The sequence below is a fragment of the Schistosoma mansoni genome, chromosome W, assembly GCF_000237925.1.
Source record: "Schistosoma mansoni strain Puerto Rico chromosome W, complete genome".
Classification (NCBI taxonomy): domain Eukaryota; kingdom Metazoa; phylum Platyhelminthes; class Trematoda; order Strigeidida; family Schistosomatidae; genus Schistosoma; species Schistosoma mansoni.
This window is the reverse complement of record NC_031502.1, coordinates 7,426,702-7,445,046: the sequence shown is the minus strand read 5'-3', so window position 1 is coordinate 7,445,046 and position 18,345 is coordinate 7,426,702. Positions and strand designations below refer to the sequence as shown.

General features: G+C 36.3%; 1 protein-coding gene across 2 annotated transcripts; it reads left to right on the top strand.

The window, feature by feature from the left end:
* Positions 1–5,759: 5,759 nt before the first annotated feature.
* Positions 5,760–12,229, top strand: Smp_031270.1 (hypothetical protein). Of its 2 annotated transcripts, XM_018800076.1 has the most exons (6): positions 5,760–5,882; positions 9,268–9,460; positions 9,503–9,586; positions 9,682–9,836; positions 9,877–10,164; positions 11,253–11,412. In XM_018800076.1, the coding sequence occupies exons 4-6, from the start codon at positions 9,726–9,728 to the stop codon at positions 11,262–11,264; spliced, it is 411 nt and encodes a 136-aa protein (XP_018653925.1). In that variant the 5' UTR covers positions 5,760–5,882; positions 9,268–9,460; positions 9,503–9,586; positions 9,682–9,725; the 3' UTR covers positions 11,265–11,412. The 2 variants fall into 2 exon arrangements, with proteins under 2 accessions (XP_018653925.1, XP_018653924.1); XM_018800074.1 differs by lacking the exons at positions 9,268–9,460; positions 9,503–9,586; positions 11,253–11,412 and adding an exon at positions 11,698–12,229.
* The last annotated feature ends 6,116 nt before the right edge of the window (positions 12,230–18,345 follow it).

Below are 18,345 nucleotides of genomic sequence, written 5' to 3'. Positions count from 1 at the left end.
TTTGGCGAAAGCTGGCCTGATCACCCACGCTCTAGTCAACGCACTCAGTCGACCTCTCTGGCTCCAAATACGTATAGTATACATTTGGTCCCGAACATGGTTATCCTGGTCGCATCTGGTTCCTTGGCTCAATCTGGTTTCGTCCTACGTCTGCAGCGTTTCTGGTCCGGACCTCTACGATCGCAACCTTCAGATTCTGGATACGAACCACTCTGGTGTAGCATGCTAATCCAAGCAATTAATACAGTACGTTCCTTCTGGTACCGTTCTACGTCAAAGACTTTTGGTGGCAACTCGAGGATCAACGATCATTTCCTGTTCTGCTAACGCCTTCGTCCTACAATTGCACGTTTCGCGATCAGTCCCACGAACGAAACCGCTACGTATCGAAAGTGTAAACCCTTTCTAGAGGGGGGCTCCTGTAGTGACCGGTCAGTCTCGATAAGAACACGATTGGAATAATAGAAACAATTATTATTATTGTAACCAATTGTACCAGAGATTGTTTTACTATATTTGTTTAACTGTATCAGTTTCACTTCTTGTTTCGCTCTCCGCCTTGTTTGGTTCGAACTTGCTCACGCACTGCTCATTTTGCCTGTACTCTTTGGCACGTCTCGGTATTATTTCGATACCACGAGATCGCCAATAAATATACTTGATCTGGACTAGTAAAGCCTTCTGATTCACGGGCTATCAAGGGAACCAAGTCGTTTTTGGGCGCGTAATCGAATTGTAGTGGTGATCATAGTCCGTCCTCGACTCGACATCCACTACAAACTGGTGAGCCGTATTTGGAATACTCACTATAAGTTCATATAGACGCCATAATACAGTAGGTTTATGTATCAGTATCAAGCTTGGACACCGCATGTAATAACACAACTAACACGTTAGTTGTCTAAAAAGATGTTTGGCACAGCTAAGGCCGCGGGCTGCATGTTGGTTTGTGAATATCTTCATAAAACATTATCATGACCCGATAATCACGTATTGTGATTGATAAAACTGATGAAACGACTAGCAAATACAGTTGACAAATCAACTTATAATTAACGTTAATTATTCTTGTTTTCTCGTGGTTAACTTTATCTGTTGTAGATGATGTCAGTATGTCTTTCTATCATTTGCCCATCCAGTAAGTAGCTTAAAACCTTGTTAGTCTAATTGGAGGTCTAGCGAAACAATCACTTGTTAAAATCATCAGTGTAGACGGTCGAGAAAAGCTCCTGTAATCTGAAAATATCACTTTTGAAGTTGCTCCCAAACTGACAAATTTCATGCCATTGTCATAGACATGAGTTGGAGGTTGCACCCCTCTTGGTAACAACTTTGCTTCCTTTGATAATCATACAGGCAGCGCTTAGTGTTTATCACCTTGTAGAGATTTATTCGGCTGAAAATGTACAAAATCATGTCACCGACATTTGCAAAATATAAGGTTTACCAAATTTAACAACTTATAATTACTTCATTTAAATAAGTCGATTTCTACCCTGTGCCAAACTTAGTACTTCTAGAGAACTCGCATGAACCGCCAAGCGGTAAGTACGCGTATGAATAATTGGTTTATCATGTACCCGAACATTGAGTTTAGAGCATTTCCCTCGTAGATGCACTCATGATCAATGAACTCCCTTTATTTGTCTGTCCGGAATTCACATAAGTATCAGTATTTTTAAGTATTAAAGGGATTTTTGATGACAGCTCATATGTATACGTAGTTTCACTAAATCCTATGACGTCTAAGCACTAATGAGGTCGAAAAGTTTTTCCAGTAGCTAAATAAACCCTGTTAACAATAACGAATTAGCTGGAATATTGGTTAGAATTATTCTCCACGGTTTTACTACTGTTTCTTCGGTTAGCCTACTAATGAAAAAGCTACTATACACACAGTATACTAGCACAAACGTTAGCTGACTTTCTAATTTAGACTAAAGATGGTGATAATATCAACAATGTGACAAAATTGATAGTCTCCTATATCCAATTACTATCAATCTAAGCACCGGATACTTCCACCGGTCATACGTTAAGCTGCAAACCACCATTTATTGTCGCACGTTGCAATATAATTCGGCAAAATGTCCATTCTGCGCCATCACAACTACAACTTGTCCAACTGTCGGATAATATGTATATAAATTCTCATTTTGCAAGTGCTGAAGATAAAATCAAGCATTTTGATATCATTACATGTATTTTCCGATCAATTGCTGTAGCATTCTATTAGTTTATCTTTTAGTTTATCAATGCCCAGAGGACTCTTATTATTCTCTTGGTGACCTCTTGCGCCCGATGATTTCACTTGAATTTGTGTCAAACCAACGTACGTTTATGTATGGGGTAAATGTCATTTAACAAGTGAATGTTACTTATATGGACATAGTCTTCACTGGCGACTTCCCTTCTGCTTTCTTCATTCGGAGAGTTCGAGTTCATCACATAAAGTGCTCCCAAAAGACATTTGTAGATGACTTCAAATGAATAATATGAAGTTTTCAGTTATAATGATACTTGTATGTTCAACATTGATATATTAAACCAACGGAAAAATACATATGAATACTAAATCCCTTACTTTTTATTGAACATACCAATAGTATGGTTATCCTTATCCCTTGGTGACCTTTCTCTATTTCTTATTTTTGCGATAGCATTTGCTGTTACCTGATTAGTTATTATCGCTTTCAATTTATTAACGTTGTCGTGGGCCCCAAGGTTATTGCATGTTACTTTAAGAACAGATTTCTTCCTTTTAAGGGATATAAAGTTATCTGGATAACTGATTAGTAAAGTTGGACACTAGAGGTACAGGTATGCCCGATGATTTAAGCATGTGATTTCGTTGTTTTTATTTCTGGTTAAGCCTCGTTCTTTTAGGGACTCGGTTTCATACTTTTAAAAACGTCTATTGACAGATAACCAATGATGCTTGGTGAAGTTTGTAGCACTAATGATTGCTACCGGACTGTTATTTTTCTAGTTACATCAAGCTTTATCCGTCTCAAAAATCATTATCTTCAGGTGGGTTGAACCAACGTGGTGGTCGAAGATGATCGCCGGAAATGAAGATCATCTGCAGTGTCGGATTGTAAGATAAATTTACATTGGGCAAGGACATTTTGTTGCTAAGACATATTGCCAGTACTTGTGGGGAGCAATATTGATAGTCTATACTACTTCAGAAGTTACAGTTAAGTGAGCAAAACAGACGAATAGTCAAGATCTTGCATGTTACACCAGAAGTCCCTGACTTTCTAGAGGATATGAGATCAGTTGAGTCAAGTTGAATCCCCTAATCGTATCTAAGGATATAGGGTGATTATGCCCAGTCAATTGCTTGGGACTTCTCACCTGCTTGTTTTTTACCCTGAATTTCAGAACGGCACCTCAAAATTTTATACCCAGAGATTGGACATTGATAGACTATAGCACCAAGCTGTAGATAGTTGTAACGGACTTGAGAAAATCTCGCGTTAGATGTATTTAAAAAGGTTAGGTGAACAAGAGAATCTTTTCAGAAATGATAGTATCCACACTTTTTTAATCAAGAAAGCTATGTTGTTCCATTACATAAGACTAGTTCATCAATACAACTGTTCTGGAAATATGGAATGAATATTACAGTATACTTCTGACCAAAATATTGTTACTACTTTTTTCTTGTTGGTGGTAACCTCTTGTTTCACCTATAGAAAAATCCAGGATAGCATTTTCAGTGTATCTTTATTCAGATCGTGGAACAAAACATTTGGAGCTCGAGGTCTCCTTTTTCAAACAGAAAGGTTTTCGCGATTTGATGGGAAATAATAGGCAATATAATATTTACGCAAATAAGAGGGTAAATAAGTACTTAAGCTGTAATGTTTCGACATTATCGAGATGTTTTTGGACAACCGTTAACCACCCAACTTATTACATTAGTGTTCTCCTAGAATCGACGTTCATCTGAATACCACTTCGGTCAATTTGTTAGACAAAACCTTTCATTTTGGTTTTCACTGCCTAATTAAGAATTATTAACTCATTGAGTTTTTAGCCTTCTTACTATTTTATCTCGGCAACATTTACCTTCTTTCCGCAAATTATCTCACATGACTTGCTGTACGTGTCTATGTAGGAATGAAATTAAGAGAATGGATAGTAAGAAAATGATACAAGTGCCGCGAACAGGATACCTAACGCCATGTAGGTGAGATACGACTTTCCAATGCTCTATCTAATTATCCAGTGTGTAACAGCAATAAATCGCCATGCTAAATATTTCTATACGTTTCTACATTGATGCCGACCTAGTCAGTTTTACTGGTCACACCCTAGCTGAGAGTACTCGATTACGCATACGCACTAGATCACGAGTAGGCACGCCGTACCACACATCTGATGCAATTACTAACCAGCCTAGATAATACGATTCTTGACATATCGATCGCTTTCCAAGAATATTTTCGGACCTCATCATTTCTGAATTCTGATTTGACTGTGTCGGTATCCTTCGATTAAAAAGGTGATACGAGTAAAGGTGTCGTCATACTCTGAATATATGTGGCAATTTCAGGTGTTTACTCACCTGCCTCTCTAGCTATCTCAAAGTCAGAAACAAAGAATCCATTTTTTAAGAACAAACAGATAATGGGAGTCAAAACTAAGAGATCGCTTCACTATTTGTATAAAATGTCCAGATACAAGTAATGAATGTTCGGTTCCATGTGTTTGGTCTCGCAGAGAATACCGGCTATGTAGAAGGAAAAACATGTAAACAATGTAGACATGTTGGGCACGAAGACGCATTAAAACGGGACGTTACTTGAAGAAATAATATCAATGTGAATCTTCCAGGAGTTGGATGCATCACCTGACTTGATCAAATACATAACCTTGAACGCTTTTTATGACCTCATTCATAACTTCAGGTACTGGGTGTACGTCGATCGGTGATAATAGAGCCATAAAAGGACGAAAAAAGTAGCAAAAACACTCATGGTGGAGTCCTAGGATCAGATTGGCTACTTTGAATTGGCGATATAATCGGAGTCTTACATACTAACCACTTGTCTAACTTGATGTTAATATGCATATTGTAGTAAGTTTTTAATTACTTCTATCTACTCAGGATCTGGGATATTTTCTATCTTACAGGTGTACATATCCTACAGGTCATAAGCATCGCTAATAATCGACCGACATAAGAAAATGTTACCGCTAGGCCCACCACGGGGGGTTATGGCCATATCATAATCAACAGACCGGTGGTTTCTATATAAGTTTTGTTCATATGACAGGGGGTTAATGCAGTTTCGAGGAGATATTTTGGCAGAGTTATCCTCATGTAATCTATATTTTGAACAAAATGATCCATAAATGGTGCCATACGAAAGTTCTTAAGTCCGATATGAATGATCTAAAAGTAATTGATCATAGTGTAGATTTTCGGTTTTAAGAAACGAGGAACTAACCTTAACATAATTGTCGTAAAAACAAATAGCCATACTTATAAAACTCCTATATCAACGTAATGAACTTTTTATATTGGGTAATTTCACAAATGGAGCATAAACCCTAGAATAGACTATTGTTATTTGCCACAAAGTATGAGCTTAAAATGTTTAAAACGTACAAAAATTGCCAAAAACAGAAAAATGTTGATTCTAAGATGCACACGACAGTACGCCCCACCTGCGCGAAAACGTTAGAAATTGTTTTTTACAGTGCCCCTGATTCTGAAGCGGAACTCTTGAATTGCATGATTACCCGCTGGTTTTGGAAACGACTTCTGTAACGGGCTGAACTATCTGCTTCTACTTTTGATTCCAAGATTGTCTTAATCTGAGGCTAGTGTTATTGCTAATTGCTGTCAATTGCTTTCCTTAATAAATGTAAGTTCATTATGTGTGCTAGATGGGCACTCATTTAAAAATGGTCAGTGATTTCGCACTTGTTGTGAGCTAACGTTGCTTTCATGTATTTGTTGCATCAAAAGCATAATTGGTCCAACTTGTCTTAAATTATTCTGGTCAAGGTTTTGAATTTTCTAAGAATCTTGTGTGACACTTTTTTAGTTGATTATAACATTAGTGATTAGCTTTTGTATTTTGCCGACTTTTCCCTTTAAATTTTCTTGCAATAGTCGGCTCTACTCATAAATGTAAACATCCGAATTTTTTCTCTCATTTGGAGGAAGAAATGCATCGTGATGACTGCAAAAATGGGGTTTAAATCTCACCACATGCAAAAGATATTCAATGTTTTACTCCCATCGGCTTTGTATGTTTTGCTGTTCGATTATAACATTACTGAACCAAGAGGCAATTAGCCTTCTTGTGTTGGCAAGCGAGAATGCTGATGAGGGCTGACCTGGAAACATGAGTACTGACAACTAAGAATCTGTTTGTAGTAAGTGGTGTTACGGAAAGAGCAAAATACTCGACTGCAAAACATCCAAAAGTTAAATTTACTACAAAACAGTTAGGGAGTGAAATATCATTGGATATTTGTGGTCACGATCCTAAGGTGGTATCATATAAAACCGTCACAGTCCCAAGTGGTTCCGACCTGGCTGTCCTGACTAAGAGGAAATGGACGATAGTGGGGGAGCGAACAAGGGAAAGAAAAATAACCGCAGACGACACCCGTTTGTCCGATAAGTCTCTGGTAGGTTCCCATTCTGAGTCAGAATATTCCGCCAAGTTTTTAAAAATAAGACCACATGACCCTAGCGTGGTTGGAAAATGTTCGATCTCATTAAATGTTATTGTGAGTAATTTGCTCGAATCAAACGACTCTGATCCGAAAACAACTAAAGAAAAGCTCCCATTAGTTAACAGGCGGGAAATGACAACACGACCGAAGACCGTAAACACGACTTCCAAAGAAGTCGAATTCATCCCTAGTTTAATTATTTGATATCTAAAGAAGTCAAAAAAGATCCTGCTAAAAGGTATGCACATAGTCTAAGATTACTGAAATCTTCCATCAGAAATGTACCACCAAAAGAGGTTTCAGTTTATATTACTAAAGTAATCAGGCTCAGTAATGGGTTGCAGGTGACGCCTAACCAAGAAGGATCTTGAAGTTAGTACTCGGAAGTTACGAGGCAAGGGACATTATACTAAATAAACCATACAAAACTCGTAATCCAAATATTCGTATACAACCAGATTGGTAATTTGAGGATCGAATCTAAGGATACCCTCGAAGGTTAGTAGTTCACACACAAGAGCAGAGGTCCTGGTTCCGATTCTCGCGTGCGGGGTCACTGATGCACACTATTGCGGGGTCCCACACTAGAATAAACTGGCCTTCTGATGCTCCCAGGTTTCCAGTTGTGGTCTGACATTGGTCGGTCCACGATTTCAATATAATTCAACAATCTCCACAACCCTTTACTGATGAATTATATTTTGTTTATTACTCTTCAAAATGTGTGGTCTTTTTTGCCATGTTCGTTACGTATTTTATTTTATTTATTACGTACGCTCAATCTCAGTAGATGGTTAGCCTTCTTGTACTTCACCTCACAGCTGTCTGTCCGGATTTTTCATCAAACTTGGTGCTGTGGGTTCGTTAACCTGTCTGTTTATCATATATGATTCACTAAGGATTGCTAAAATGATACGTTTGTACTGATTTTTTCCAATGTCTATAAAAAGAATTTATGATAGCCACAAACGTTACTTACATGAGCTGCTGAGTTACGCTTATTGTAGTCATGATGTCTAGTTGCCAATGCAAATAAAGTGTAAACCATCCAAATTGTTTTCATCGTTTGTTTGACGCTTATTTTGAGTTCAGATTTTTTATTCATTGTTGAACAACATGCTATCAAGGACCAAGAGTTAAAAAGATACATCAATCCGGTCGCTATTTAAAAGAGCTAATATCAGCTGTCTGAGTCCTAAAACGAAAGGAAAGGGTTACTTAGAACTAGACTGTTAGTAAGGCCATCTCGGAAGAAGATAGGACTGTTATCCACTCTCTTCACTTATCTTGAAAGTCTCATCCATTCTGATTAGCTTGTGTCTAATGAGATCTACGCATGAATGCTAAAAGCCCATCTGGCTTTCGCCAACGCGCGTCACTTGTGATGTAGGCGAGATATTCGTCTGCCAACTAAAGTACGAGTTTACTGTTCAGCAGTTTGTTTCGTCCTACTTCTTGGATCTGAAACATGACTTTTGAATACAGGATACTCGTAAGTTATTAGTATTCGATCATAAATGTTTCCAAAGCATTACTCGTGTATTTTGGGGCCACTGAGTTACAGATAGGTCACTAGGTAAATACGGCAGGTCGATTGATGAGGCAATAAATCTTCATAAACTGGGGTTGCTGGGATATTTGCTACGAATACTCAACCACCTCCTACTTCTATGGGCGACGTTGTGTAGTGTAGGAGTAGGGTGGAGGAAAGCTAAGAGGCCAAACTAAGACGTCGTACCAGTCTACAAAGTCAGTGACAATTAGACTGAGCCATGTCAACAGGTGTCGACTATCTGGTTTGGGCCCGCGTGATTATCGTACTCGGTGGTCAGAGACTTTGAATGATTGGGTCAAAATTCCTTGGGATGGCGCAGGTGCATCCATTCCTTGTCTCCCCCTGGGTTTTAGACTTTTCAACTCCCCTTAATTTTTTTATTCCACTTATTTTTATCTTATTAAGGGATATCTCTGATACCTAGTCTTTTTTATTACCACTACTGTTACTACTTCTACTACTCTGGAATTCACCTTAAAGAGTTACATCTCGCGGAGATCAGGGGGTGTGACTGCTTTGACCAATGAACACACACACTAGGCTCTGCGTTGCGCGTAAGTGACTGACTACTCAGCTGCTCACACAAAAAATGGAGTTGTATTCATATCTAGGGCTTAATAGCCACTAATCAAGTGTTCTAACTACTAAGTCACTACCTCACTCATGAATCGGAAAGTGAATCGTAATAGACCCTACTGTGGTTTTATTGCACTTTAATAGCAATTAGCAATACGGTCAGCAAATCGTTTGCAAATGTTTTGCAACAGCAAATAACACCCAGTGTGTTGGTGAAAGAAACAGAACTATTTCCCGTAAATCCAGATATTATTCTTAGTTCCATTTTTAACAGAGTCCCTTGTCAAGCGATTTTCCCTGATGTTGGAATTATTCCTTGAAGAAAAAACAGCTCTAGCAAATGGACATGAATTAGTTTTATTTCGTTACGCTACTTACAAGTCGTAACATCTTTGAAACTAATTTTCAAATAAGTTAACATATTTTTTTAGAAGTGAAGCTGATGAAAATTTAGCTTGATGTAGCAAAGATTCGAATAAAAAATACTGGAAATAAAAAAATGTAAAAGAAGGTCCTAATACATTAGTCCGGGCATTAAAAGGAGACTTAGAGCTGAAACTAGGTGGTTATGTAACCAAGTAATAAAATACAAGTCAACGACAACTAAGGATCAAGCGAATCAAGGTCAGTCATTTGAAATTAAGATTATGAACTAAAAGAAAATAGTGAGCAGCTGATAAGAATCAAACTAAATCAAACAAATTTGTGTCATCCTGCTCAAATCATTGCTCTCTTTTCTAGTTAATAAAGGTAACTAAGTGCATAAAATCATTTCTGTTGAAAAAGTTAGTCGTAGTCTCAATCCAAATCACAAGTCCGATAAACTTTTTTCCTTTAAATTTCAGATTTATTACTTATTCGGAATTTGGTGCATTCGTTATCTTGAAAAATGTCCAATACTGCTTTAACTGCAATTTCTGTGGCTGTAGGAGTATTTTTCATATTCTTTGGGACGTTAAAACTTGGCCCATTATTTTCTGATGAGCTTTATCGCAGTGTGGTAAATTGTTTTCAAGAAAAAACCTTAATCTGTTTAACAGAGAAAAAATTTCATTAGGATGTTCAAGACATTTCCTTTTGGTTCGTTTACTGGTTGGAATCCGAATCCTCATGTAATTAGACGAGTTTATGGAACGACTGAAGTTGTCGGTGGTGTTGTACTTGCAGCTTGTTCTGGGATTGCACAGGATGTCAGCAATGTTATACTACTTGGTCTTATGCTATTCCATCTATTTAGTATATGGCGCGTAGCAGATGGACTAAAAGAAGCTTCTAATCTTATTGTTTTATGCTTAATGCTAACATGCAGATTTATTATACGGATTCAAGTAAGTTATCATTGGCTAAGTTTACCAATAATTATTCATTATTTCCATACCTTTGTACAGATGGGAGTTTATTATTTACGAGCCCATCCCGTTTAGTTAACATGTGAAATTCTTTCAGCACTGAATATTTACAATGCCTAAAGGTCCTGAAAACCTTGTGTTTCGGCCATTAGGTCTCAGGTTCACATCCCACTTTACCTACTTTATTTTCGCCATTTGGGTAATATCATTGATCTTCACATAAACAGTATAGCCTAAAGCAGAGTAAATAAACTTTTACTTCGTAAATGAGTTACTACAAAAGCACCAGGAAAGTGAGGAAATGCGATCACCCCTATTTACTGGAGTTAGGATTATAAAGTTCCATCATCCTCTTCAATTTCACGATTGATAACCATAGAAATATCTTTGGTGGAAGTTCTCTGTGGTAGTTGCCCCAACAACAATGTTATTCATGTTATTATTTTTCACTTCGAATTACTCCGTGATTAAAAAGATACTTGGCCATTTCTGTTCTTCTCTCCTGATTGATTAAGTTGGGGGAGTATAAAAAGTTCACTTGACTTTTTTCAAGTTTTTCCACTTGCAGTGAAAATAAGATATTTATTTGCTTGTTGGTGGCAGTATATCACGTAATAGAATTCTCTTCGCTATTTAACAATGATATTTTAGCGTATAACTCAGGTAATAAGCATAAAGTTACTAAGGTGCTGATTCAAAGATTTGGAATAAAAGATTATTACTTTGTTTCGTTAATCCAAAACGACCACTCTAATGAAGTCCAAGTTGGATTATACCTCGTAATGAAAACAATTACAGTAGCTTGTTGTAGACACATCTTGGGTTTATTTGCTAGGAATCAGATACAAATCATTAGCAACGAAGATGTATCATATGAATAACACCTATTTTAAGCTTGTTGTTCATTATTAAGTCTAGACAGAGATTAAATTGATAATCCAAGTGTTATTACCACATGAAAAAACATAGTATTCGATACAAAAAGTTTAAATTTGAATAAACCTTTATTTTTTAAATTGTTTTCATCATACTAAATCATTCTGTATGCATTCCAAACGAATTTCTAGTACAAATCTTGATATTCCAACAGAACAGAGGTGTGGTGTAATGATACACGCGGTTGTGCTACGGTCTGAACGTACGTTAATTGTATCTCTTTACTTGTCTGCGTAGTTTCCTTAACTGATACTATCAGAAAAACCACTTGTGAAACGATGAAATTGTGGTCAAGACATTTGATTTTCAATCAATAAGTCACAAGCTTGAAATGTTACTTCAATTTGAGCAGCTCAGGTAGCATCACTAGCTTTGACACATACTAAAGTATAATCCATAATGTTATACTACATGGAATTGTGCATGGTTAATTTGCATTTAATTCCCTGCCTGTTAGACTGTAACAAATCTTTGCTGGTTTCGTAACCTTCAAAAAACACTGATTAGTGTTCTTTTTACGGCTTTATTACCGTTTGTATGTTTGTCTTTCTTCTATCTGTCAACTTTTCGTCCAAGCTTATTCAAAAGAATGAAGAGGTGACGGAAAATAATGAATATATTAAAAATGATATAAGAAGACGAATTGTTCTCCTACAGGAGGAATTGCAGAAAATGAACGCTTTTAATAATAATAGTAATAATAATAATAATAGCAACAACACCAATAAAACGGAAAACGATACACACAAAGTAGAATGACATTTATATATTTTGGTTCAACAAATCATGACTTTTTCTTATTGTAATATCAATGCATTTATTTTGTTGTCCTTTCATCGATGTCTTATTTGTAATTTAATTTAACACTTCGATTGTTTTTCTGTGTTATCCATACATATAATCTGAATAAACTTACGTTTTTCAATAAGTTGAATACGTAATCTGTCAAACAAACACGCGAACTCTTGTATAAACTTCATTTTGCAGAAACTTATGGTACATTCGTGTTACTCCTCTCCCCTATTTGTAACAATACAACTGCCCCATCTCCGCTTCCGTTATTAGAAATATTTCTTGAGCTCAAAAATATGAGACTGTCTTCGTCTTCTAACTGTTTTCTAGAATCATATCCACAAATGATCCATCTAAATTTAGTTCACCACTAATCATATGCACAGTTAGTCGACTGTTGTAAAACAAAAGAGGCTCCACATGTTTGACAAGATTTAGAATAATGTTGTATATATAACCGATTCAGCCAAAATATATTAACATCATGAATCGATCTAAGTTAGACTACCATTGAAAACCCGATAAGACTGGACGAATGTTCCGTCCTAGTAAGGGACTCCTCGAAAGGGCGCATTCACGATCCCCCACGTGCGAATCGAACCCGGAGTCTTCGGTTTCACGTGCGAACACTGAGTTAGCACCCATCGGTGTAAGTGTATAACTTCATCCAATTCATGGATCTGTTAGTGAGGTATCACCTTGTTAAAGCAACCCAGTGTGGTTTATTCAGACGTACAATTCATGTGGATGGATATGGGGACAAATATTTCTGAATAGTATAGAAATGACTATTTACATTTTGTGGGCTACAACCCTTCCATCTTGAATGTCAGTTAGATCTGGGTAATTATCTAAGTTATTCAGTCCAGTCCTTTCAGGTTTACAACAGTTATTCAACTTCGATCGGTTTGTTATTTACTTAACGTTCGATAGTTTCCACAAACCCGCAACTAGTATAAATGCATTCACTGTTTTAATTTCATTCGATTCTTATGCTTATTTTCAAGCTGAAACGCATTTATAAAATCACATAACTGTACACTAAATTAATGATAAGATTTTCTTTTATACTAACCGGTGCTCCAGCTAATAAATCATTAAGACTGATTTCAACGAACTATGCAATTAAAAAGTGCAGAAAGCGAAAACGGAATTTGAAAGTGTGGTTAACTGAAAATGACCAATGTAAGCTTCAAATACGTAAGATGGTAAATGAAGAAAACAGATATTTTTTTCTACCCTCAAATTAAAGGCGGATTCGGTTATAGATCAGTAATTGGATACTATGAACAACAAAGAACTGTACTTTTTAAATGTGAGCATCCATTTTATCAGTGTTTTCTATACCTGTGTACCTTCAACCGTTGAGGTAAGTACACAAATGACCAGATGAACAACATAATGAATAGAATTCTTTATGGATAATCTAATACAGCTTATTTACCAAGTACAGATTTATTTACTGAGCTTTGGGCCATTATAATGTTTGCGTGACTATCGGTGAACTCAAACCTACGACTGAATTGTTGAAAGCAGTGTTTTAAGCACTAAGCCACTGCTCTGCTATGAATAAAGACTTGTGGAAAAACAATAAGTGTTAAATACTCAGGCCGTTTTACGTGAAGTAGGTTCATTGACGTAGAAATAAACTATCAACCACTAAGGGAAATGATAACCGAATTCAAGGTCAGGGAAATGATAACACACACATTGGTCACTTAGTAGTGGCCAACTCCATGTCTAGTCTTTAGCACTGATCAAATGCTGCTGAACAAGCTGTAATATAACTGATAATATCAGTGACACTATATCATGGCCGACTGAGGTGACAAGAACTCAGTGGCAATATTCCTAATTAAGACACAAGAAGCGTCAGTTCCATCAAGTCTTCAGGCGTGCCTTTATAACATGTGCTAACTAGTGTGAAAATTGATTCAAGCATTCTTGCCAGTTGGAACCATTATGGATTTTCAGCCCAAGAAAATAGACCGATGGGTGGAACATTTTGAAGAACAGTTCGACTAATCTCAAGTTACCCAGCATTCTCAAATAACCTCAATGAGAAATCAGCCCAAGACCCCTTCAACTTTTAGTAAGGTCGAAAAAATCATATATAAGTTGAAAAGGAGAGCAGTAAGGCTTGAGAAATCAACTCTGGAGGTCTTTGAGGTTGACATTCCAGTTTTAGCGGTTAAGCTGACTGGGGTATTAGCTAGTTTAGGAACTAGACGTCTTTGTTATTATCATTACTGTTATATGATTCCGATTCTTTTGCTACTAATTTTGTAAATTTCATGTCGTCGTGGTGATATAGTAAAGCAACTTGAGCTAGCGCATATTTGTGCCAAGATATATGTTGATAATAATCAATCACATAACATCACAATGAAAATAGCTATATAATTAAAATGTTGATCCACTTCAAATCGTTTATCCTGATAAGCTAATAGTACTTTCAGTGGAGTTAATCCACCTTGTCTTAAACAATTAATTCTGCAAATGATTTGTTCGTAATTTGTTCAATTTCTTAAGCTATAATGACCATAATTATTTTGTAATAAGAAAATAACAGCCTCACATTGTTAAATTCATGGATTGGTTGAAGTTAGACATTAACACCATCGGACGCCGGCTCAGTGGTCTATCGGTTGAGTGCTCTGGCACGAGATTGGTGGGTCCTGTGTCCGAATCTCGCGAGGCGGGATCGTGGTTGCGCACTGCTGAGGGGTCCCGCAGTAGGACGAGACGGCCATCCAGTGCTTCCAGGTGTTCCACGGTGGTCTAGCTTCAATCGACTCATGATTTCAACTATGCAAATTCAATTTTTAGATAAAATGAATTACAATAATACTAGTTTGTAAGTACCATTACCAAAGTTTGACTCAATAATTTCAAATAAATTCAGTGTTGTGTGGACTATTTATAATAATGAAATAATAATAATATACTTTTAAGATGTAAATGAGTTAGAAAAAGAATATCTGTTTCACTGCTTAGTGTACATCGATTCCTCAAAGAACATATAATCTAATATGATATATAACACATACATTCAATTTTGGCCTAAATGACACGACATTAGCATGGTCACGATCGTAATAAATATTTTGATTTGAACCAGTTTTATTTAGGCTTGTATTGATGAAATATGCGTATCCTGTGAGGATTTACTCGATATAATCATTTTTCTTAAGTTTCTATAGAAGACACCACTGGTGGTTAACAGTGGGATCCAGGAAGGGAATTTCGTCTTGTTTAAGACTTTTCAGCATTCGGGATTTGGTATAAAAGGTACTGGGTTCGAGTCCTAAAGTGAACATCGACACTGAGATGTTGACGAATCCCAAATTGGACGAAATGTTAGTCTTGGATTCCACTATTAACCAAGACTGACCTCTTATATAAAACTTGTGAAAAGGGCTATATTGAGGTAAGTGGCGTGGAATACAAATTTGTCAACCAAGATCTCTTTTATAAAAATCAGTGAAGTTAATTTCCAAAAAGAAATGAGCGAGTGCGGAGTGTTTGTTGCGTAAAAAAGTCAAAAGTTCACCATAACTATGTGTCATATTGAATTGGGTGAGAATATCCTAACTTAATCCATGCAAACTGGCAGAAAAAGACAATTGGTTATCGAAATTTCTTGGGGAAAAAAGAGTCCGATCACTGTACATGGCAATCCGCACCCGAAACACCTTTTTCTGTTGTGTACATCTTTTTCATCCACAGATTAACAAAAGTGTGGTTTTCGTAGAACAGTGTAAACAGGCTTGACTGTTTAAGTAACATTAATGCACTCCCTTTAAAATGTTTAAAGATCGTGTTGACCTTTACTATGGATTAAATACGACCATAATTGTTTCTATTTGTATTGAATATTTGATGACATGCGATTGTACGGCTTAAGTAAACGACATTGTCGAAAATAAAGTTTTCTCCGCTAAATCGTCTTTAGCATGTTTTCAATGAAGTTTCGTTCACTGACGTGGTTGGTTTGGTCGTGAGGTTTTCAATGTTCTTCTGAACAACATTACCAGCACAAACTTCAGGTAGAAATGATAAGTCATTCCTATGTGTGAAATATGATAGACGGTTAGCGGTCGGGTCTCATATTCCAAATGATCCAGGGACTATTGATTCAAGTTTTGTTAACGGCTCCCTTATTTCCTTACAATTTTGTCATCAAAGCTGTAGATATATATCGTCTTGCTAATTAATTTACGTAGGTTATTTAACACAAACACTTTGTTCTATGAAAGTCATAAAAGCTCGAGGGAAACAGTATCTAACTAAACCTCAACATGAATACAAACTGGTCAGTTCGGTTTCCTTCTACCTATTCAAGGGTGAATAAACTGTAGGCTTTTAAAAGAAGAGGACGTGCGCAGGTTACTAGCAATTAATAATATGTCTCAGCGAAAATATTGGATAGCTGCACAGTAAATTAAACTTTAAGAGCTTGCCACGAAGTTTGATCCTCTAGCGAGTTGTCGATGTACATTGCTGAGGTGACCTATACTTTGGACAAAGCAGGTGCTCAGTACATCCTGTTTTTAATTGTTAATTAACTGGGATCATTTCGCGATGTAAACTATAAAGATAAATAAACATACGATAAAGAGTGTTTACAAGGTGATATTTTTGTAAATACTCTTTTTTTGCCAGAGCATCTTGATGTTATTCTTTTATCCACCTCTGAGTATACTTCTTTGCCTATTCATACTATATAAATTTAATGCAAGCCAACATGAGGTTAAACTGAGACCATTAAAAGTCCCTATTTGAAATTCGATGTATAAATTAAGTAAAAAAACAGTATGAAAATAGCAGTTAAGAAATAATCACGAGTTATTGTTTAATTGCAAGACTATTTATTATGTAAAAATTTCTTGATACTCACTGTTTTCTTATAATTAAACGCCGATAAATTATGAAATCTGTTTATTTTATTTTACACAATGACAAATAAATATATTTGGATTACATATCAACTTTCCCTTCACAATCGATTGACCGCGTTTAAATAGGATTCCTTTAGACTTTTCAAGAAAACGTGTTACAGTTCGTATTCCTCACAGATTGGTCTCAGTTGGAATAACAATCGAAACTATGACGCATAGAACAACTGATTGATCTGAAACCAATAAAGCCTATAAATCAAATTAATCTCCAGGAAACCTCAGCAAAACGGATTAGTTAAGACCTGTAGTATAGCCATAGCTTGCGACTTTATAATTTAATTGATATGACTTAAAATCAGTCATAGTAACTCAGATTCATAGTCTAAAAAACGATTTCGTCCAGCTACGTTGCTGTGCACTATAGCACGAGGAATTAAGAAACATTAAGGAAAGATTTCTGATGACTTCAGGAAATAGGTACTGTTTAGGAAACCATATATACGTATTATAGTTTAGAGGATGAGAAATTAGGTTAGGACAATCAATTTATTGTTTAATGCATAATCACACAGTGGTTTATCAAAACGTGAAAATCATACATTAAATACATCATTCGCACATTTTTTTGAATAGTCCGTTACAAGCTTCATTGTCCCTCCATCCCCGTTATGTTGATTGTTTTCTGTTTCCTCCGCTCTTCTCTTCATTTCAATCTTCTCGACCTTTTTCTCGCAGACATCCCACTTCCGACTGGAGTCACATACTACTTATATCTGCGAACGTAAGTAGCATACACGTATCTTGAGTCATATTAACCTATGCAAACACACATGTTCTATTAGGATAACGTTTAAATTTTCATAGAACAAAGGCTAGAGAATTTCTGCAAACTATGATAATCGTCAGTAAATAGGTATCATGAAACAAATCCAATTTACCGCTTAATGATAAACGATTACATAATTAAAGCCGAGCTTAAGGTAAAAGTGAATCAAAATAAATAGAGGTAGTACAATTAGTGGCAGCATCTAACCACGTCCTATATCGTTTATTCGAGAAGACATTTTGTCATGGCTAAAGACGATCACACAGTTGACCGAACCAAAATATCTGGAGCAAGGTTCAAATCTGAGACTACGTGGCCGAATTACCGTGTCATCAACTTAACGAACTAGTCGTCACTTTTGGAAATATTTCCACATAGCTCAATTGTTTTTGAAGTTCCCATCGCTACTGTTGTAAATAGTTTGTCTTGCAGGACAATAAAAATATTACGATCAAACTATTCAACTCAGCAAATAAAAACCCACTAAAATTCTTCTAAATGTATTGAGCACTATGAGGCTAATAGTTAACTATTTCTAAGTATTAAAACATTTGCATATAACATACATAAAACTGGGATTAGTCAGTCAAAGAGTATGACAACGAATTCACTAATAATTCAATTCAGTAAGTGAAAAAAGAATCTTTAATAATGTTCGAGTTGTAGATCGAAAAAAAGTGTTTCATGTGCAATAAGTTACTTGTT